This window comes from Mustela nivalis, assembly GCF_964662115.1.
Source record: "Mustela nivalis genome assembly, chromosome: 10".
NCBI classification, from domain to species: domain Eukaryota; kingdom Metazoa; phylum Chordata; class Mammalia; order Carnivora; family Mustelidae; genus Mustela; species Mustela nivalis.
This window is the reverse complement of record NC_139029.1, coordinates 11,480,803-11,502,886: the sequence shown is the minus strand read 5'-3', so window position 1 is coordinate 11,502,886 and position 22,084 is coordinate 11,480,803. Positions and strand designations below refer to the sequence as shown.

At 58.4% G+C, this 22,084-nt stretch overlaps 1 protein-coding gene across 14 annotated transcripts in view; it reads right to left on the bottom strand.

Annotated features, from left to right (window-relative positions):
- ARHGEF10L (Rho guanine nucleotide exchange factor 10 like) overlaps positions 1-22,084 on the bottom strand; it is a 156,890-nt gene that overhangs the window by 33,247 nt on the left and 101,559 nt on the right. For 10 of the 14 annotated variants that reach the window (XM_082685574.1, XM_082685569.1, XM_082685561.1 and 7 more), the window contains 9 exons: positions 20,880-20,894; positions 20,452-20,633; positions 17,112-17,227; positions 16,433-16,560; positions 14,924-15,024; positions 7,183-7,304; positions 2,405-2,491; positions 634-854; positions 79-233 (listed from right to left, as the gene is read on the bottom strand). In XM_082685574.1, coding sequence (XP_082541700.1) covers positions 79-233; positions 634-854; positions 2,405-2,491; positions 7,183-7,304; positions 14,924-15,024; positions 16,433-16,560; positions 17,112-17,227; positions 20,452-20,633; positions 20,880-20,894 — 1,127 coding nt within the window. The remainder of the gene's footprint in view (positions 1-78; positions 234-633; positions 855-2,404; positions 2,492-7,182; positions 7,305-14,923; positions 15,025-16,432; positions 16,561-17,111; positions 17,228-20,451; positions 20,634-20,879; positions 20,895-22,084) is intronic. The other 4 variants (XM_082685572.1, XM_082685562.1, XM_082685563.1 and 1 more) reach the window with 1 other exon arrangement.

Here is a 22,084-nt window from a genome sequence, read left to right as displayed (position 1 = left end):
CTCCCACCACCGTGCTGGTACAGGACGCGGCTCCTAGTCAGTGCCCAGGGCTGCCCCCACCACCCCCAGCCTCCTCACCGCTGGTCCGAGGGTAGGCGGCGAGGGTCCCATCCTGCAGACCTGCAAACAGGTGGAAGGGGCTGTGGCAGAGGCAGAGCACAGGCTGCAGACCGGGGCTCCTGCAGGTCGCCAGGCACTGGGTACCCGTGTCCACACTGCCGTAAACCAGGATGCTGTGGGGGGGGGGGGAATGTTGTAAGAGACCTGAGTGACTCATGGAGACCCTGCCCCCACTGCCCTGCAGGCCCTCTGGAGTGGCCTCCCTCCCCTCCCAAGAGGCTCCTGTTCTGCCTTCAGGAGGCTGGGCTTTCCCAGGGTCTTGTGGATGGCACCCTCCCCACCCCTGCCCCAGGGAGGAGCCAGTGGGAGGCTGGAGAGGGGGCAGACAGAGGTGCTAAGAGGACTGTCCTCGGGACCACACAGACCCAAGTGGGAACCCAGACACGCCGTCTTCTAGCTGACCCCCCAGGCTGCTGCCCCTCAGCTCCCCCCCAGAATGGAGCAATGATGCCGGCCTCACGGCCACAGAAAGAAATGAAGCAGTGACGTGCTCCTCTGCCCCAGGCCCCTCACCTGCCATCCTGGAGCCCGAGACAGATGGTGGGATGCACTGTGGTTGAGGGTTCAGGGGCCATGCGGCTCTCGTCTCCACTCTCCCCTTCTTCTGGCTCGGGAATGTACTCCATGCAGAGCACAGGGGCCGCCAGCGGGAAGGACTTGACCGTGCGGGGCGAGGGCCGGTTCAAGGAGAAGATCTCAACCTGGCCCCCTGCACCTTCCTGCCCGCCCCCGACCTGCAGTGGAGACCCAGACGGGCCATCAGGCACAGCCACCAGGGCGGGGACAGAGCTCGGAGCCTGCCTTCCCAGTGACCTGTCCCAAATTTCTACTCATACTGAAGTTAGGCATCGGGAAGAGTGTCCCCTCTCCTGCCCCCACACATCGCGCTGTCCCTGAAGGTCACTCTTCCCCAGCTGCCATGGCAACAGATTAGATTCAGGGCCCAAAGGAACTCGGGCAAGGAGCCAGGGTAGACCAGATACCCGTCAGCTCCCTATTTCTCCAACTTTAGAGTGAATTTCAACCAACAAATAGTGAACATACGTCTGCCCCTTTACAATGTCCTCCTCTGTCTGGTTCACCATTCCACCACTATGCTTAGCCAGTGGCAAGCACTTAATATACACTCGCTGAACAGATGAGCAGACGGATAATAGGATGGATGGAAGGAAGGGGGAGAAGAGTGGGTAGATGCATGGACAGATGGACGGATGAGGAGATGAAAGTGAACGGATGGATGGATGGGTGATTCTATGGGCAAGTGAATGGATGAATGGATGATTATACAGGTGGATGGACAGATGGATGGATGGATGGACAGGCCAATGGATGATTATTATGGATAAGTGGATGGATGGGACGAGGATTATATGGATGGATGGATGGATGGATGAATGGATGGATGGGTGGGTGGACAGATGGATGATTATAATGGATAAGTGGATGGACTGACGGATGGATGATAATATGGACGGATGGACAGATGGATGGATGGACGGATGGACCGATGGATGATTATTATGGATAAGTGGATGGACAGATGGGTAGTAGATGATTATATGGATGCATGGACGGATGAATGGATGGACGGATGGATGGATGGATGATTATATGGATAATTGATGGATAGATGGATCAATCAATCATCTGATTGATCGATGGATGGATATACCACATGCTAGATACTGGGGAAACAATGAGGAACAAATCTCCCTCGGAGAGAATATTTGGGATGGACTCTAAAGCGTGAGCCAGAGTTTTCCTGCCTGAGGGCCTGGAGACAGGAATAAGCAGGAGCTGAAAGGTGGCCGGAGGATGGGGAGGTGGACCCTCCGGAAGTCCCTGGGAAAGCACAGTCTGCGCCACAAAGAGCAATGGGGGGCCTATTTGAATGAAAAGAGGCTCTGCCAGGAATCCCAGGGGGAGAGAAGGCAGCTGGGATCACTCTCAGAATTGGGCAATACCAGCCCTGCTCCCTGACCCCCAGGGTGAAGCCCCTGCCACCCAGGTACTCTGCACAGCTTCGTTCTTTCCTTCATGGCACATGACCATTTGCAAGAGTCACAGTCCCTTCTTGTCCCCTGTCTTCTGCTGCCTTGGGTGAACCCACGTCTGCCAACTCTGAGCACAGAGCCTGGCACGGAGGTTCCCAGGAAGACCTTCTGGGTGAAGGTGCACGTGACAGGGCCAGCAGGCAGCATTTTCCAGCATCGCCTTCCCACTGCTGCCCTCCCTGCCTCTGTCCTGAGGCCACAATCCCTGGCTGGGCTCAGGAGTGACTTACCCAGAGGTAGCCCTGTGGAAGGGACGTGCTGACCGCTGAGAAGCCCAGCAGGGGACAGCTGACAGGACTGTGGACCAGGGCCCCAAGCTGCGGAGACACAGAAGGCACACGGGGGCTAAGCATCAAGGTGTCAGAGATGCCAATGTTTGGCAGCAGGACCTCTGTCCAAACCACCTGTGGGGGTTGTCAAACCTGCAGTTTGGGCGCCCCATGCAGGTCCCGAATGAGAATCCTCGGAGACCGGAAAGTGACAGGTTTCACAGGATCTCCAGGCAACGCCTATGTACTCACATTTGACCAGTGCTCTCCTAGAACCTTCTGGCAAGGAGGCGTCTGAATGATACTCTGGGCCCGCTACCGATTTTTCGAACTAAGCAACATCTGGATAAGATTTGATGAAAACCACTAACACCCACCCCGCTTTATTTTACAGATGAAGAAATGAGGCTCATGGTGGACACATGAATGCCCTAAGCCACGGGAAGAGGACGACAGGGCCTAGCCTGCACCCTCCTAGATCTCCCTGCATTCCTCCAGAAAAGCACAGTGGAGGAAGGAAGGGGTGCTGTACATCTCAACAACAGAACCAATTCCGCAGACAAGCCCGCCAGCACCAGAAGGCCAAGGGGCTGGCAAGGCTGCCTGCAGGGGCCAGGGTCTCTGTCTTTGACCGGCTGTCATCAAGAGCCACTAGCTGCTCACTCCTCCTGCACCTGCTGCCCCAAACCACAGGCCAGATGGCTCTCTGGGGCCTGTTCCCTGAGCTGAACCCCACCAGTCGGTCTCTCTGGCCAGGACAGCAGTGCATGGAGGTGGCCCGGCCCTGTCTTGAAACCTGCTGGAACCCCTGGACAGTAGGAAGGCAAAGGAGGCCCATAGCCAAGAGCTGGAGGCGCCCCAGGGAGGACCTCAGCCACCCCACTCCCCCACCCCCTCCCCCTCTCTGCTGGGCAGGTGCTGCCCTCTGCTGGTGCTGCAGGCCCCCGCGGGCCCCGGCCAAGGCAGGAGGTCCTAACCACGTGTCTAATGGTTGAAGATGAGGAAGCCCAGGGAGGTCACCTCATCCACTCCCCTTGTTTAGGAGTTGGCAAATTCTGATGTGTGGGCATGGGGGAGGGGACACGACTAACTCAAGGTCACACAGCAAGTTGGCAGCAGAGTCGGGTCTAGAATTCCAAGTCCCACTCCCGGCCCAGCGCCCTTACCACTCGAGTTGAATTCTCCCCAGAGGCCCAGCTGCCCTCGTACAGGCCTCAGCGCTCCCGTCACCCAGTTGTGTGCAGCTGGGAGCACAGGTGCAGGCACCCGAGCAGGAGGCTCCCCTCGCCCTCCCCCCCACCTCCCCACGCACCCTCAGGCCCCCGCTCCTCGGCATCTCACTTCATGGTGGGCCACACGCAGCGGAGGCTGCCCAGTCCCTCCTGCCAGGCCACTGCTCCAGTCCTCCCACGGACCGGAAGGGGAAACTGCAACCCTGAGTCCAACGTTTCCATGGCAACCCCAGGGGGCCCGGATGTCAGCCTTGTCCACAGAGCCCTGGGCCAAACTGATGGCAAAAGCTCCAATGGCTCCTTGGCCCCAGGAGTCCCACCAGGGTCAGGAAGCCGACTCTCCCAAATCAAGGTGCCCCGGGTAGCGCAGAGGAGAGTGGCTCTAGCTGGAGGACGAGACAGGCTGTGGGCGCAGCCAGCCGGGGCTCCGGTCCAGCTCAGCTGCTACCAGCCGGGGACCCCCGCAGCCAGTTCCTCATGGTCACGGAGAACCTGAAGCCTCACCGAATGGTGGTGGGGACTGGAGAGGCAGATATACAGCACTTGGCACGGGGCCGGGCACGTCCTGTGGGACATGCTGGCCTTCTACGTGCGCCACCCTGTCTCACCTGCAGCACCAGGCCAGGAGGGGCGGGCTGGGGCAGAGCCAGCGGGCAGGGAACCCCATAGAGAGCGAGCAGCTCTGGCTAATGAGCCTGGAGCAGACCCTCAGCAGGTCTGGGCTGCAGCCCCCGGCCCCCGAGGTGCTCATCGCGGAGCATCTCAGCGCCCTTTCCCCAAGCTCCAGTCCCCAGGCAGGCTCCCAGGCTGGACCGCGGCTCAGGGGGACAGGTTTGCACTGAGCCCTCCCCCTCCTACATGAGGGACTTCGCAGACATGTGTCCCCAGGGATGAGGCAGAAGACGGCTTCCCAGGTGGGTGGGTGGCTTTCAGGGAGGCCCCGAGGCAGCGGCTTGTCTGTGACCTCACCACCCAGGAGCGGCCTGTCAGGCCATGGCCTGAGTCCCGTATTCTCTCGAGGACTAAGGTCATCGGGGGTGACAGATGTCACCCTGGGGTCAGCCTTCTCCACAGGAGAGGCTTACCTAGGGCCAGGTAAGCCACAGACGGGGTGGCCCCTGAAAAATCCCCACCCCACAGACTCTACCTGAGTAGAGTCCCCAACCCATCCTGGCCTCGAGGCCCCTGGGAACCTCCACCCTGTGCTGGGAAGGAGCACACGAGACTCCTCCCTATTAATCAATCAATGAGGTCTGAAGGCCAACAAAGTCCGGCTTCCCTGAGCCCTACGGGGATGAACAGCATCTGGCCTCCCCTGCCAGAAACGAGTCCAGAAGCCCCTCCTTCCCCAGGGAGTGCCGGCAGACCCTACCTCTGAGGGTCTGCGGGCAGCGGGGAGGACCCGAGTTACTGAAGGTGAAGCGCCTTGAGCAGAACCTGGCACGGATGCCTCTGGAAAGGGCTCGCTACCCCATTGCTGTTGCTGCCCCCCGGGCCACTGGCCACCGAGCCATGCTGGGAATCTGATTGCACCCCCTAAATCAGGCTGTGGCACAGGGAACATTCCACCACCCCTGACACCTTCTCCAGGTGCACACACTCAGGAGCCGGGTCCGTCCTTCCTGCCATCCATGTGGCCAACCCCACCCCGGTACGCTCCCCAAATGCATCCCCATGTCCCCTGGCCCTGTCCCCTTCTCTAGGACCAGGATGAGAGGGAGAGAGTGGGGCCAAAACACCCCAGCATCCAAAGGAATATTATAACACAATTTTTGGCAATAAAAATCCATGCAAAAAAATCCATGATGAGCAATTAGTAAGATGTTAAATACACACAGAAACAGACCCTGCACGGCCCTGCCCCACCCCCACCCCAGCCCGTTACTTACCCCCCAAAACAGCAGCCAAACCAAGGCCACAATTTGCTGATTTGATTTTGGAAGTATTGCATTCCACTCATTGTGATGACGGGGATTAGGTGACTGTCCCACGTGCCTCGCCCCCGCCGGGCCCTGACTCTACCCGCAGCCGAGTCCTGCCAAGGCTCGGCGGGACCCCCGCACTAAGGACTGTGTGGCTCTCTCGGTCACCAGTCTTGTCCCCTCAGGGGCCACGGTTCACTCGCCCACACCACAGCCTGAAGGACTGGATGATCTTTCCAAAATGTACATCACAGGGTGCTGGTCCCCCACGTGGAGCCATCCTTGGGTGTGTCATGGCCCTGAGAATGAAACCCCACCACGACCAGCCCGGGAAGCTGGCGTGGCCCGGTGCGTCCACACAGGACCTGTCCGTCTGTCCTGAGCTCCAGCCTGTCCTCCCAGCTCTCGGGGCTGCAACGTCCCAGGCTGCCCCTGCTCTGTGCCCCTCAGTCTGTCTGGGATACTCACCCCCCGGGGCCTGCGGGGGATCGGGGCCTTCTCGCCACTCACGTCTGCCACCCCTGCCAAGAGGCCCTCTTGGCCCGTGACCATGAGGCCCCACCCCTCTATCTGTCCCAGCTGACGTAACACACATCGCCCTCCTGTGTCCCCCCCCAGGTACAGCTATCTCTGTCCAGACTGAAAGCGACAGGAGGGCGGGTCCCCACTACACACCCCATGTCCGGCACAGGACCTGGTATGTAGTAGGTGCTCAAAATTATGTGCAGAACAGACAAGTGAATGAACTAATAGCTGAACGGACGCCTCAAGGGCATGCACTTGTCGCTGTTCAGAGCCCCAAGCTACAGCCCAATCAGCTCGTCTCTTAGGGCTTATGTATCTAAGTCCCAAGCCTGTGCTTCCCCCTCCCCAGAGCTCACATGAGTTCCTCTCCTAGGGAAGAGGATGGCAGTAAGGACTCCAGAGGGAGGGGTGAGCGCAGCCAGGACATCGGGGACAGGGGACAGCGGGGGGAGTATGCCAGTGGTGGGGCACGTGGGTGCTGGAATCGGACTAAGCAAGGTGCCAATTCCCGGACCCCCTCACTACAGGTTGTGTTTTTAGAAAATCATGTCACCTGTCTGAGCCTTGGTTTCTAACCTGGGAAACAGATCTAGAAACATCTATTCATGGGGTTCTTATAAATATCAAAACAAGACAGTGGTGGCAAAGCGCTGGGGAAACGTGGTAGGTACTTGACAGACAGAGGGAGGGCGGCCACGGGGCCAGCGTCGGCTCCCACCTGGCCTGGCAGCATCAGCCAGAGGCCAACCCGTGGTCTGGCGGAGCACCTCGGGCGTGTTGCGGCCTCTCTTCTGAGCTGGAGTCACGCCATCCGCGGATGAGATCATTGCTATCTCTCAGCTCAAAATCACAGGATTTTTCCATTCCCTTGACCCACAGAGGGCATCTATCCGCATAGTTTTGGTGGGGAAGCGGACTCCTACCGCATCAAAGCATCTTGGGCGACTCTATTCGTAAGAAGTGGAGAAGCTGGGACTACACCCCGGCCCCCTCTTGCCGGGGGTACAGGCCAGAAGTCCCAGTTGTCCCACGAGTCACCAGCAAGATCCATTCCACTCACCTGCAGACTGAGGCCCCGCGAAGAGAAGGCGGGGATGCAGCAGGCCAGGATGGGGCACCAGAACGGGCCTTTGCTCTTCTTGTCCTCATCCGGACACAGCCAGCCTGGCTGGTTTTCCTCCCCTACAGCAAGAGCAAGGAGGAGGGGGAAGCCAGTCAGAGTCCGCGGACCAAGCGGGCAGTGAGCAGCCCTGCGAGCCCAGGGACCGTCCCCAGCTCCATGCCTGCCCAGCCCAGATGAAACCCGGCCCTGCTCCATGGTCATGGCCGTGCATCCCGGCAGCGAGTTGGGAAACCTAAGAGTTGAGTCCTGGCTCGCCCACCCTCTCGCAGAGCAGCCTTGTGCAAATCCCCCCAACTCTAAGCCTGGATTTCATCACCCATGAGACAGGGGCATAAAAATGCCTTTGTCTTGAAGTCGTTGTGGGGATCCAGTGAAATAGTTGATGAGAAAGGGTTTCAAAATGTTGTGATGCTGAGCACAGACCAGGCCCTGCTTCCTTGACCTAGAGATCTAGAGGGGCTTCTCGAGGCCAAAACTAAGCCAGAAGACAAGGTGACACATCCTTGCCGCTCTACACTTGATTCTGATGATGATGGTCAAGAGTATGACCCTCTCCTGCTTCCTTTAAGACCCACCCTGAGACCCAGGCGGTCCTTGGCCTCCACATTCCCAGTCTAGTTGGACACTGAGGCCCTTGGGGGCCTGTGAGAAGCACAAGGGCCCGGACTGCGGACTTAGGTCTGGACACCGCTGTGTTCAAGAGCATCTGTAAACCACACTCTGCAACGTCTCCTTCGCGTGGGTCAGGGCTCCCTCACATGCCACCACCTCCAAGAAGTCCTCCCTGACCACCCTGGCTATGATGGCCCCCTCTCTCAGAAACCAGTCTAAAGATCACCTCTTATTCCCTGCACAGCCTGCACCACAATCTAGAATCACTTTGTCTATTTCCTTGTTCATGGTCTCTCTGCACACATCTCTAGAACGTAAGCTCGGGCCAGCGAGACCTGGGCTGTCTGGTTTGCCGCGGTCTCCCTGGTGCCCGGCCCACTACCTGCACACAGTGAGTGCTCAGCAGGGACAAATTGAAAGGGTAAATGAAGAGAGGGCGTGACTGAGCAGGTAACTACCATCCCACCATCCCTCCCGGAGAATTCTCCCTGCTCAAGAGCCTATCCTTCTCCGCGCTCCCTTGGGGGGCTGCCTGCAAGGAATGCCATCAGCCCGGGCAGGGCATGGTGAAGACACCTACCGTGCGTCCACACGCAAGCACATGGAGGGGCCACAGACGTGTTCCCGGCTTCTCGTTCTCACAATAACCAGCTCAGTGAGAAGCGTGATTTTTCCCTTTATGGACAATGAGGCCGACACTCGGGGATGAAGTAATTGACTAGGTCATGTGCGCGGCTGGTGGCAGAGTCCAGATGGGGACCTGGGTCTGCTGGACTCCTGTGCTGTCTCTCGCAACCAGCACCCCACCCCCACCCCCAGTGAGGTGCATGACTGACTCGGGACAACCAGGAGGTAGCTCCGCCCTGGAGAGGGAGAGCCAGAGGATGGGACGGGGCGCCCCGGGCGAGAGGAGCCACTCAACACAATGACATCAAGCCGAAGGGCACCTGGAGCTTCAGGGATGGGAGGAGCGGTCTGCCACGGAACAGTCCTGACGCAGACCTCCCACCCCCACGTGTCTACTCAGTGGCCAGGAGGAAGCAGGGACCCGGGCCCACCCTGGCCCAGCCGAGCAAGGGTCAGCTCTGCCCGAGGGGGCTCACCAGCCACAGGGCCTCCAGACTGGGGTCCTGCGCCAACCACTGCTCCCTACCGTCAGTCCTCCCCACGACAGCCAGAGCCAGCCCACAACTTCCGCCGGACGTCACCATTCCCACGTCCAGTGAGTCTTATCCTCTTGGAATCAAATCTAGACTTTTCCAGAACAGTGAGGCTTATCCTGCCCTCCTGGCCTCATCTCTCGGTCCCAGGCCACTGCACTAGGCTTTCCTCAGCCACTTACGAGTCTGGGATGTTCCCTCCCTCTAGAGTGCTGCCCTCTCTGTCCCAGGGCCGGCTCCAATCCTCCCCGAGGCTCAGGTTACTTGTCTACCTTCTGGGAGTGACCTCAGCTGACCACCACCCACCGCTCCCCTCCACCACTTTCTGTCTCAGCCCCTGTTGGTCCGTCATGGCCCTGAACAGTTTCCCACTCTTGTTGGTTTGCCTATTTTTTCCTCTGTGTGTGCATGAGTGTGCGTTTGTGCATGAGTGCGTGTGCCCATGAGAGTGTGCACGAGTGTGAGTGTGCATAAGTGTGTGTGCCTATGTGTATACCTGAGTGTGCATGAGTGCATGTGCCCATGAGAGTGTGCACGTGGGTGAGTGTGCGTGAGTGTGTGTGTGCCTGTGTGTATACCTGAGTGTGCATGAGTGTGTGTGCCCATGAGAGTGAGTGTGGGTGTACATAAGTGTTGCGTGAGTGTGTGCATGGGTGTGTGTACATGAGTGTGCGTGTGTGCCCATAAGAGTGTGCATCAGTGTGTAAGTGTGCGTGTGTGCGTGAGTGCATGTGTGCGTGAGTGTGTGTTCATGAGAGTACGTGCGTGTGTGAGTATGCAAGTGCATGTGTGCCCACAGGCTCCCACCTTCACCTGTGTTCTGTATGAGGTATGTCAACCACACCCCAAGAACATGGCTTTAACCAATGCCCTGCCACCAGAGAAAGGTGTCTTCCCGGTGCCGGCTGTGGCAGGAGGAGCTGGGACAAGGGGGCACAGAGGATGCTGTCTGAGAAGTGAAAGACATCCACAAATGTCAGGCATTATGACGTGACCAGCCTGCTTTGGCAGAGGCTCCAGCCCACCTGCCCGGGGAGCCCACCCCGCCAGCAGTCCCCCCGACTGCGCGGGGGGCTCACTCCCCAACAGGCACAGAGGAAGCCCCAGCGTCGGGTCTCCACCTCACTGGGTCCTGGAGGCAGAGTCACAGCAAAGGACAGCTCACCAAGGAGGCGAGGCCGTCACGGAACGGAGAGCCGCAGCACAGGACAGGCGCCATCATAACAGAACTCCCATGTACACCACACTTCACAGTTTACAAAGCTCTGTCCCACGGGAGGCCTCATTTCACCCTCAGGGCCGCCAGGAGGGGTGGGAGTTGGCATCCCCCTCTTACCCGGGGAACCGGAGGCCAGGGGACATCAAAAGCTGGGCCCAGGAGCCAGAGAGTGGACCGAGCACGGGGCGACAGCCCAGAGAGCCCGCCGAGGGACAGCACCCTTCCCCCGGGTAGGTGCTGACATCGCGACCACTGTGCTGCCTCCCGGACAAGCCCCTGGATGATGAACAAAGACGGGCGGAACTTGAGCCTGCCCTGCTCTCAGGCCCCTACCTGATCGGGCCCCTTCCGCCGCAGAGCCCAACAGACAGCTCAAACACAACTGTCCCTGGAGCTCCGGCTCCTTCCCAGAGCTTGGTCTGTGAACATAACCCCCCTCCATCACCACGCCGCCCGAGCCCCTCTCCTCTCCTTCCCCCCATGCCCACAGCCTATCAAGTCCTGGCAATTTATTATGATATATATTTTTTAATGATCTGACCTTCTCCTTCCAGATGGTGCCTTCCCTGCCTGCGATCGGGAGCGTTAAAGGAAAATGGAGTTGTAGCTCCCCATCTGCCACTGCCATTGTTCCTGTCACAAAACCACGGCAGCTGAGACCAAATTAGAAGGCTGTTGCAGTTGAAAATTGAAAGCCCGCTTGGGATAAGTGACATTAAGCACCGGCACCGTCGGCAGAGCCGAGGTTTCCAGGTGACATTAAGTGGGGGCTTATTCAGCGCCCAGTTCTGTTTGCCAGCACCCACTGAACGTAGAAGCACCCCGTGGGGCAGCGGGGGGAGCTCAAGGGCTGGAGGCCACGGCCCCTTCCACTCCTCCGACCTCCATGCCCTCAGCACATCCCCACTGGCGGCAGGACACCGACTGCAGCAGATCCCAGTTCGGCCTCCAGTTCCCTCCCTGTGTGACACAGAGCCAGACACTGAACCTCTCCGAGTCCGCTGGCCCCTCCGGAAAATGCAGGAAATTATTCCAGCCATTCAAGGGTCCCTGTGAGTGCTGGAGGACAGAAAGTAGTATATGCCAGGCTCTCAAGACATCGGGAGATCGCTGTCTTGGAGTTGAGGAGTCTGCCTAACCGGGGGCTTGAGGGGGGCCACCGCCTCTCCACTGGGCTGAGCCGCCGGCCCCGCCCTGCTCCCCGACCCTACCCTGCCTCCCAAAGACCCTGTGCTCATGCCTGGAGCTGCGACTTTCCCACTGCTGCTTTGATACTCAAGGGCGGCCTCCTGGGCCACCCTTCTCTACTTTCTAAATCCGAGGCTGCCCTCAAAGTTCCCCTTACACACAGAGCCATGGAGAGGCCACTGGCCAAGGCCACAGACATTGCAAACATCTGCCCGTGGAGACAGAGAGACACTGGTGCCCGGGGAAGGCCAGGCGGATGGCCACGGTCACCCAGCTGGGGTGTGTGACCCACCACTGCCAGCTAAGGGCTTGGGCAGGTCCCAGTGCCCATGTTGAGAGCCAGTGGAGAAGAGAGCTAGAATGAGCTCAACACGCTGCCTGGGCCGCTCAGGACCCTCCCCTCGATCGTCACTAGGAGAAGGATGGGGGTCACTGGGAGGACTTATAGCCAAGTCAGAGGCAGAAGGGGGGCCAGGCCATGTCCTGCGAGGATATATCCCTGTGAGCTTGGGACCAGCCCGCAGCCTGCCCGGCCCAGGTCCTCTGGGAAGGAGAGCTGTGATGGGAAAGGCTCCAGTGACCCAGGGGTGTAAGAGCCACAAACACAGCACTCAAAGATCTTCGGGTGAGGGGACACAGGCAGGGAGTGCTGAAAGCCCCTAGCCATGCCTCTTCCTTCTCTGGGGCCTTTCCTGGAGACTTTCTGAATAGGAGACTAATTGGCAGAGGGGTGGGAGGGTGGCATGCCCCCTCCCTGTTCGGCACTGAATCCCATGCAACCGTAGTTGGGTCACTTTCCCATCCGTGAGATGCAGGCTCTCCCGTCCTAGGAGCTTCCTCCACAGGCCAGGTGCTGGCTGTCCCAGGGGGCTTCCACGCCCATCTCCCTATAGGAGCCCCATGAGAGGGGCACTGACATTACCTCCACTTTCTGTTGGGGGAAAGGCAAGTAAAGGCTAAATCATTTGCCCGAGATCACAGAGCTGGGGAGGGACAGAACCAAAAACTGACCCCAGACAGCCTGGATCCATTTCACGAAGTCCTAAGATCCCCAAATGTAAGGGGGAGAGGACCCCCGGAGCTCCAGTCTGAGTCCCCTCCCAGAGGCCTCTCCCTTGACCCCACGGCACTGGAGGGGCCCCGCTGGGATGTGAAGCTGGTCCCCAGATTCCCCAGGACACCCTGCCCTTTCCTTCCTAAGGGGCAGAACTGACCCCCCATTCTGGATCCCAGGCACCCCCAGTCCAGGCCTCTCCTTCCTCAATGTTCAGTGGATTATGATCTCCATATGTGGTAGTCGGGAGAAGAGAAAGATCAAAAAAAAAAAAAAAATGAAAGGAATCACATCCTTTGTGAATAAATGTTTTTAACATATTCTATTACCAAAAGGCTCGTATTATTCCCCACCACACCCGACCAAGCACTGCAGGTTTAAGAAAAAAAAAAAAAACTGGCAAAATAAAAGGAACAAATTATTCAAGCCCCAGGGGAACCCAGGCATTCAAATAAGATTTCAAATGACTCTCCTTCCATTAAAACTTCTGCTGCAGTGAAACCAGCGTGGAGATAAAGCAGCTGAGCGCGTCACAGGCAGCCAAGAAAGGAGAGGTCCACACCACTCGGCTCCACTGCCTCCAACGCCAAGACCCACTCGGCAGAGCAGCTGGGCCTCAAACTGGAGACCGACCTGCCTTTAGAGCAGGTGTACAATCGGGCTCTGGCGTGCCCGAGACTGAACTGCTCCGTGGGTCAGCAGAGGAACCACGTCAGCCTTCCCTGGGGCTAGCGGTCGGCTGCCAGGGCTGGGGCTGTCTCTGCTTAATATCCTCTCTCCTCCCTCTGCAGCTCTCTTGGCCGCCCGGAAACATCCAGCAGAGGCTTGTGCCACGTCAGCACCAGATCAAGAGGGCCTCTGACCCTGGCTCCTTCAAAGCCACAAACTCCTCCCCATTTCCTCCCGCCTCCACAGGCCCTCTCGGCACAGTGGGCAGAACAATCCACTCAAGTGGAAACCAGACCAGATGCTGCCCAGCTCTCACCACTACAAGGAACAGCTGGCCATCACGCTCAGAAAAAGTTCCCTACATCTCGCCCTGGCTTTCTGGAAAACCTGCCTGTCCTTCCAACTGCCTACTTCTCTCCCCGTGATTCATCAGCTCTGGCCACCGCAGGACCTTTGCACTTGCTGTTTTGAAGCCTAGACTGCTTTGCCAGATTTCCGTTGGCTTTAGATGTCCCTTCCCAGGGGGCCTCCCTGATAGCAGTCCTGACCCCCAGGCTCGGTGACAGGCACGTCACCCAACTCTGTCCCCTAAATGGCCCCACCTCTCCCTGCTGATTTGCTCCTCATGTAATGCCTATCTGCCCCTCATAAATCAGAGCTTCCCTGAGAGCAGGGATCTTTCATTTTTTGTCATTGCTCTTTTCCCCACGCCCTAAATCACAGTAAAGACTCATTCCATAATTATTTTTTTAATTGATGAAAGCCAGGGTCAAAGGTCCTCACTTCTTTCCAGAAACATCTCAAAACCTATAATAAGATCACACCGAAAAAACAACAACAATGAAACAAAAAATATCCCCGTTATTGGCCAGAAGCAGTAAACGGGAATTCTGGTACACCACAGGAACTAGTAGCTCTAACGGACAAGTATAAAGTCCTTACAGCTGGACAAACTTGCGGTTTGCAGACAGAAATTCTCCCAGTGGGGGTTGGCAGAGGGACGGCAGTCCCAAGTGGACTCTGGCGGATTGTCCAGGGTCGGAGCACAGCTCTGCCCCTTCCTGCTGTGTGAGCTCGGGCAAGTCACTGCACCTCTCTGAGTCTCAGAGCCTTTCACTGTACAAGGGGGTCCACAACAGAACCTACCTTCAAGAGTTACCATCCATGTGAAAAGAAAGAGACGCATAAAATGCTTAGAAAACCGTCAACCACGTAGGACGCGCTCTGTAAACATTGTCTTGTTTATCTAAGTAATCATTATGGGATGCACAAGACAAAAGAAAAATAACAAAGAGGCCCTGGTTGAGAATCAGTTTAATCTAACCTGCACTGCTTTGTTTTTTCCTTTGGGTAACAGTTTGATTGAGAAAGAATCCGGTTACCATAAAGCCCACCCTTTTAAAGTCTTCGCATCAAGGTTTCTAGCATATTCCGCACTACCTAGGTTTGAAACATTCGCATCACCCCACGGAAAGAAAGTCTCTCAGCAGCCACGCCCTGACCAGCCCCCCAGGGCCCTGACAACTGCTCATCGACATCGTCGGTTGCCATCACTTTACAGACAGGGAAACTGAGGCTTGGACAGCGGCCATGACTTGTGCAGGGTTACTAGGCAGAGCCTCAGGACTCAGGACCCTGGCTCCCGTGTTCCTCCCTGGCACCGCCTACCTCCAACTCAGAAGTGTCCCTGCCCCCACGCACCCACACATGCACACCCCAAACCTCCCTGCTCCGCACCCCTGGCCCCTGACGCACTCTCCCCAGGGCTTTACTCACGGAGTCCGATCTTGGCCAAGTGCAACCTGTTGACCCAGGAGATCTTGCTCAGGGGGTTGGGGGTGATGAAGACCACCATGAAGCTGATGGGGCGGCCGGACCTGCGGCGAGAGGGCGAGGAGTGTGAGGGCCCAGAACTAGCTCCTGGTTGTTGCCTCCGCCCCGGGCACCGGCCGTGGCACCAGCTCCGCTCAGAGCATCACTGCGACGCCAGAAAGGCTGGAGCCCCAGCCAAGCCTCTGTCCCCTGGGGGCAGAGTCCCTCCACCCACCATGGCAGTCTCTCCGCAAAGCCACCGGGCCAAGCTCCCCAGCCCAGTCCCCCACCCCCAGGCTTGGTGCCTAGTGACTCGAGAGGCCCTTCCAGGGCTCCCCAGTCAGTTTTCCTCGGGCCTCACCAGACACACGTACACATCCGACAGGGGAGCCTCTGCCAGGAGAAACGGGCTCCCCTCAGCCTGCTCCCAGCACCCAGTGTCCCAGTGTGGGTGCTCCGCGAATGTGTGCAGAATGGGCATGTGAACAAATGAGCTTGTGATGGGCTTGGGCAGCTAGAGGTCACTGTTGTCACACTACTGTCCTCTCATCTCGAAGCAGTGGGTCCCTCGGGGTCCTCTGGGGCCTGTTCTCTATGGTGGGGGAGGGGAATTCAGGGAGGGGGACGGGGCCAGGGTCACTGAATCTTCCATGGGAGAAAGGGATGCAGGGGCAGGAAGGGGCTGCATCAGGGGAATGGCAGCCAGATCCCAACTCAGAGCCTTGCTCCTCTGCCTCTGAGACTCCAGCCTGGAGCCTCATATCTTGGGCTCCTGGGCTTGTGGCCTTGCCTCAAACGACAGTGCTCCGACCTTCCCAGCCCTGCAGCCAGTGTGCCTGTAATTCTCTGTCCCCCAAGTCCTCCCATCCTCAAGTTCAAATCCAGGCTGTGAGCCCCCCAGCAGCACCAGCCTAGGCTTCAGGTCGGAGCCTGGCTCGACTTCCTACTCTGCGGCCAGCGGCGTGGGGGCTATTTGACTCTTGGAGCCTCCCCGCCCTCATCGGCAAACTGGCGTTCAGCTAGCCTTCCCTGTCTCTGCCACACCTGTCATCAATTCCACAAACATCAGCTGAGGGTCTACAGGGCACAAGCGCCAGGGTGGACATTTGGGGCCAGGGCCCATGCCGGGGGGGGGGGGGTGGAGGCCGGGTCCCCGAGGGGATCCAGGGCCTTGTCTCAGGGCTCTGCGCCATCTGCAGGAAAAAGGTCACAGCACAAATGGAACTAACCAATAGCAGAGCGTCTAGGTCCTGAGTCTCCTAACAGAGGATACGCTTAAGCCAGGTACAAACTGGACATTCACTTATTCATTCATTCATTGGATCATACACCCCCTCCATGCCAAACGCCGTGCTGGGCAGGGCCCGCAGGGTGTACACACCCACGCCCACGACCACCCTGATGAAGAGGTCCACTCCGGGTGACCCCTCCCCGCGTCCCCCCACCTCCCGCAGTGGCCATTCCCCATCTCACTTGTCGGGTTTTCCAGGAAGCAGGAGCCTGAGACGACACTTGTTGGCCGAGTGGATCTCCTCCTCCTTCACCCGCATTAGCCTCTGCAGGGCCAAGCACCAGTCTTGAGCCACAGTCATGTTCAGGTTCTAGGGTAGAGGATGCCAGTGAGATCACCACAAGGCCCGAAGCCACACGGGAGCCTAGAGCATTCAGGGGGCCCCGGGGGAGAGGAGGTGGGGAGCTGGACAGGGACCCCTGACTCAGCCACGGCAGGTGGATGGCCCCCTGGGCTGCAGGCCCAGACAGGCTTCCCAGCCCTCATTCAGACCCCACTTGGCTCCCCTCCTTCGAGAGGGATACAACCTCCCAGCCAGCTTCCTCTCCAGCCTTGGGGTGAGGTCCAGGAAGGGGCTGCGAGGCTGACTGGTCACTGTGCAGAGAACAAAAAATCACCACGCACCCAGACCCTACTTAACCCCCTTCGGAGCTTCACCCTGAACCAGAGGCCACCTACCAGGCGTCCAGGTAGCAGCGGGGAGCTAGCTGTAGCTGCTCCTCCTGCCTGCAGGGTTCAGAAACCAGGAGCATGCCTGGGGCCTGAGCTAAGACCTGAGCCGTCTTCCACCCTGCCTGCTGAGGCTGGGCACTGCCCAAGGGAGGAGCCCGAGCCCCACAGAACCGGGCTGGGCTTGGGTACCTGGTAAGTGCCGTGCAGTGTGCTGATGAGGAAGGTTATCTGCTCAACCACAGCCAGATCTTTCTGCAGGTCCTGCAGCTCCTGGAAGAGGCGCGGGGGGCCGAAATACACCTTATCTGGGCAGAGAAGAGACCCAACTCAACTTCACGGGTGGAGGAGGGGTTAACTAGGACCCAAGTGTCCATTCACTGGAAAAAGGAAGACCTGTCACCCTGGAGATATGGCACTACAGACACAGGAGGAGACATTGCCCGGCTCTTGACCTGGTGGAGTTCCCAGTCTACGTGGCAAGGGGGGAAGGGGGCACAGATCTAATCACAGGTAGTCTAGCAACTGGGTCCAGGCCACACTCAAAGAGTCACAGGAGGCCAGAAGACTAAGAACCAACTGTGCTGGCAAGAAGTAAGGAACCTTCACAGGGCCAGGCATGTGGTGGGCATGCTTCCATAAAAGGAGAACAGCATATGCACAGGGACTGTGGTTTGAGGAAGCTCACAGACAGCGAAGTGTTCACAGATGTACTGAGGACCTACTGTGTGCCAGGTTCCATTCCAACTGTTAGATAGCTGTGAAAAAGACAGAAAGGACCCCTGTTCTTTTTTTTATTATTATTATTTTAAGATCTTATTTATTTATTTGACAGATAAAGATCACAAGTAGGCATAGAGATAGGCAGAGAGAGATGCAGGCTCCCCACTGAGCAAAGATCCCAATATGGGGCTCAATCCCAGGACCCTGAGATCATGACCTGAGCTGAAGGCAGAGGCTTTAACCCACTGAGCCACCCAGGCGCCCCAGGATCCCTGTTCTTAGAGAACTTATGACCTAGGTGAAGGGGGAGAGGGGGACCAATTAACAACCACAACTGAAGAAAGGCACTAGGAGGAAAGATATCAGGCCAAGGGGACAGTGAGGGTGTCCAGATCTCTGGGGATGATACAGATGTGGTGCTGGGGCACGGGAGACAAGCAGCAAGAGACAAAGCAGGAAGGAGCAGCAGGCCAGGAGGGGAAGTCCTTGAATGCCGTGCTAGAGACTTTGGGCTGTATTCTCAAGGCCCCAGTCTCTCGCGCTGGGGTCTTATGGAACCCTGGGGGAAGGGCTTACTTGGGGTTTTCATCTAGAGGACGGTGTGAAAAACAGATGTACTTCCTGAGTCTCCTGGATGTGGTGACTTTCAGGCCACGTTATGTTGCACAGGGTCAGGGCCCCAGCGGACTCTGGTCAAGAGCAAGGAGCGCCTGGATGGTCTCCAAGTAACGAGCGGGGAGCGAGGGGGCCTGGCAGGGAAGTGATGCCTCACACCCAAAGAGCAAAGACCGACTCTGCGGTGAGCCTAGTGGGCAAGCTGGTGGGCAGCTCTGGTCACCATAGGGCACCCTAGGGGAGAGTTCCAGAGGCCCTGAGAGAACCTGCCCCCGAAGAGGTCCATAGCCACGTCTTGAGCAACAGGGTTCCCGCAAAACAACGGCGTCCGCCACATTAAACAAATGCCGTTAATTTGAATCGTGATGTGTTGTAGCTTCAGGGTCATCCCACTTCTGATTCTGTTTTGGTTTTATGGTTGTCCAAGGGATAGAAGCATCAGAACTTTCTCACACCTAGTCTTGTCTTTGCGCATATCTGAATAAAAAATCATTCAAGGCCAACTAGGATTCAAGAAGAATTCTTTCTAGGGCGCCTGGGTGGCTAAGTGGGTTAAGCCTCTGGGTCGGGTCATGATCTCAGGGTTCCAGGATCGAGCCCCGCATCGGGCTCTCTGCTCAGCAGGGAGCCTGCTTCCTCCTCTCTCTCTGCCTGCCTCTCTGCCTACTTGTGATCTCTCTGTCAAGTAAATAAATAAAATCTTAAAAAAGAAGAATGAAGAATTCTTTCTTTTTCCCTTGAAAGGAGTCAGGCCACGTAGTAATCTCATTCAAGAAACACGGCAGTGATGGAGGGGCCCCAGGGTGGCTGGTAGCCATAAGGTGGGGTCAAGCTAGGGCTGAAGGCATCTCTGGGGAGGACAAAGGAGGCCCTTCGCTGGGGGTGGGGGAGGGGGAGGGTGCTTCTGGAAACCACGAAATAGCCCTTCCTGCTCACAGACCCAGGAGAAGGGACCCAGCAACTGGGGGTGGGTGCAACCGGCCAGCCTGGCCCTCAGAGAGCGACACTGCACGGTGCTGTCCCTCCTGCTCTATTGCCAGAATTGCCCGCAGCCCAGAGAGGCACCGTCCCAGGTCATACCCTAGACAGAGCCGGGCCAGTGGGCAGGGGAGCCAGCGCCTGTGGAAGGGGCCTCCAGCCCAGCTCCTCCCTGCCAGCCCTGCAGCTGGGATCTTCCCTTCACTCAACAAACAGCGGTCAACACCCCCTGCCCACCGGCCCCAGGAGAGGGCTGCCGCCAACCATCACCAGGGAAGCTGACCACAGAACAGAACCGGGCCTTGAGCGCTCAGGACAGGGGGCCTGGCCCAATCCAAAGGAATCAGGAAAGGCTTCCCTGCAGAGGTGTCATCTAAGCTAGGCTGAGTAAAGGCAAAGGAGACCGAAGTAGGACAGCAGAAGTGTCCGCAGAAGGGCAGAGGCTGGGAGAAGGCCCTAGGGCAGGAGGGGCTCTGCCCCTCGGGAACAGAGAGGTGGGTGTGGCCACACCAGGGGAAGGGTGGAGTACAGAGAGAAAGGAGGCAAAGACTTGGGGAAGAACAGCAGCCAGGAGCCTCCTGCACCGGACCAGGCGTGCTGGTGACGGCCACCACCGAGATGGACAGAGGTGCACAGCCGAAAGGCTGCCCAGGCCCTCCCTCCGAGTTCTCATTCCTCTCGTGCCAGAAAAGTCGGAGCCAGACAGCCCTGAGCCTGGGCCCTGAGGGTCGAGGAGCCTAGGGGAGTGTCACCTGGGCCCCTCACTGCACAGACAGGGGAACTACGGCACAGAGAGGAGGGCCATCCACTGAGGTCCCATGGGGGCAGGCAATGGTCAAGCACCGACACAAGATCCTCTCCGGAACTCAAAGGCGTCACATGTGTGCACTCGTGCAGGCACACGTGTAGGCACGCATCACGCATGTGCACTTATATAGACACACATCACGCATGTACGCTCATGTAGGCACATGTGTAGGCACACAGGTGCAGGGGGATGGCGGGGTGGGGGGCAGGGACAGTGTCCGGTGCACAGGATGGAGGTGTGACTCCGGAGTGCACACAAGCAGCTGGGGGTCTGGGTGCGCTCTATGTAGGGTGGGGCTGCGAACCGGTCAAAGCCTCTTGGCCAGGGGGCCCATCGGTCCGGGGCTCGCACACCGGGCCCCCAGGCCTGGGCAGGTGTCCCACAGGCAGCCGCGGGCTGGGTACTCACTCTGGGCCTGGCCCACGGCAGAGGCCTTCTTGGCGCCCGCATGCTGGATGAGCACGTTGTCCTTGTCGTAGGAGCCGCTCTCCTGGCCCACCTCCACCACCTGCACCTGGGGCAGCGCCGTGTTCCACTTCACCACGTACTTGGGCCCCAGGGGCACCAGGCTGCTGATCTCCAGCTGGCCCCTGCCAGGACAGACAGGAGGCGGCCCTGGAGAGCCTGCAGCAGCCCAGGCCCAGAGCCAGCCCAGAACACGCTCCTCAGCACACCAACTCAGCCAGGCCCCCTCGCTGCACAAGCACAAGACCTCGGGCCCAAACCAAGCTGGGAGGAGCAGGGAGCCATGGATGAGGCGCAAGCCCTGGGGTGCCCAGGCCCCAGCCCAGATCCAGAATCACATGCCCCGAGGCCCCGAGCCCCCAAACCCATACCTGTTGTTGGCAGGCCTGAGGAAAAAGACAAAATGGAAAGGAAGGTCATTCCTGTTACTGAGTGATCTCTAGGGGGCTGAGACCGGTGGAGGCCAGCCACGGGGCTGGGCCAGGCATGCACAACGGGGACCACAGGAAGGCCTTCTCCCCGAGCTGGCCACTGGCCTCCAGTCTCCTGTGATTCCCACAAGGGCCCTGATAGGAAGCCTGTATTCATCCAGGCAAGGACACCGACGTGCGGACAGGTCACGTGACTCACACCAATGTCACCTAAGCTGATCCCTCCCACCCCCCAACATGGGCCGCCAGCCCGCCCTGCCCCACTCACACCAGGCTAGACCCTGAGCGGCAGGGGGCAGAGCAGGTGTTCTCCAGAAAGAGTGCCTGAAAAATCACAGCACAGGAGTCAGGGAGGGAGGGAATGAGCGAGCCTTAAGCACCACCACAGTGAGTGGGGACAGAAGCTTCTTCCCAAGTCCCCTACCAGTGCCAGGTCTCCTCCAGACCTGCGAACTAGCAGAAAGGTAGATCCCAGTAAGTCTGATGGATGGACGGACGATGGGTGGATGGAGGGTGAGTGAGCCTGGGAGTCCCCAGACAGCGCTGCTCCAGGTGCCTGAGCCACAGCCATGGGGACTGTCCCCAAATCTGCTCCGTGGCCATGCCCACCCCGGACGACTCTGGGTGCAGAGCCGACCTCAGGGGCTCCAGCCGAGAGGTACAGGTAACACCCCTTTGGATCTCAGTTACCGTCTTCGTATCGGTGTTTCCGCGAGGATTTTTAAAGCTCTGTCAGCTACCAGGAGCGGAGTCTCCTCCATTTGAGGGGTTAAGAGCCCCAGCCGGACTGGCCCCAGCCGGAGTGCATCTAGCACAATCCCTTGGCCACAGGCTCAAGCAGGGGACGCAAGTGAGTGAATGGTACCAGGTGGGGACCGAGAAGCTGGCAGAGCACAAGACCCAGTAAGGAGGCCGTGTGACCTAGTGACAGGCCCCTGTGGCCCTGGGCAAGGTGGGCCTGGAATGCTGGCTCTTCAAATTTTCAAGAGAAGTCAAAAATGTCTCAGTCTTTGTGTGAACTCTCTGTGTGAGCCCCAGTAAAAGACCTCTGGAGGCCTGACGCAAGCCAGGGGTACAACAGCCCTCACCCCACCCAGGTTCTAGTTCTTTCAGGCACAGCCTGGAAGCCCAGCTCCGGGCATTTC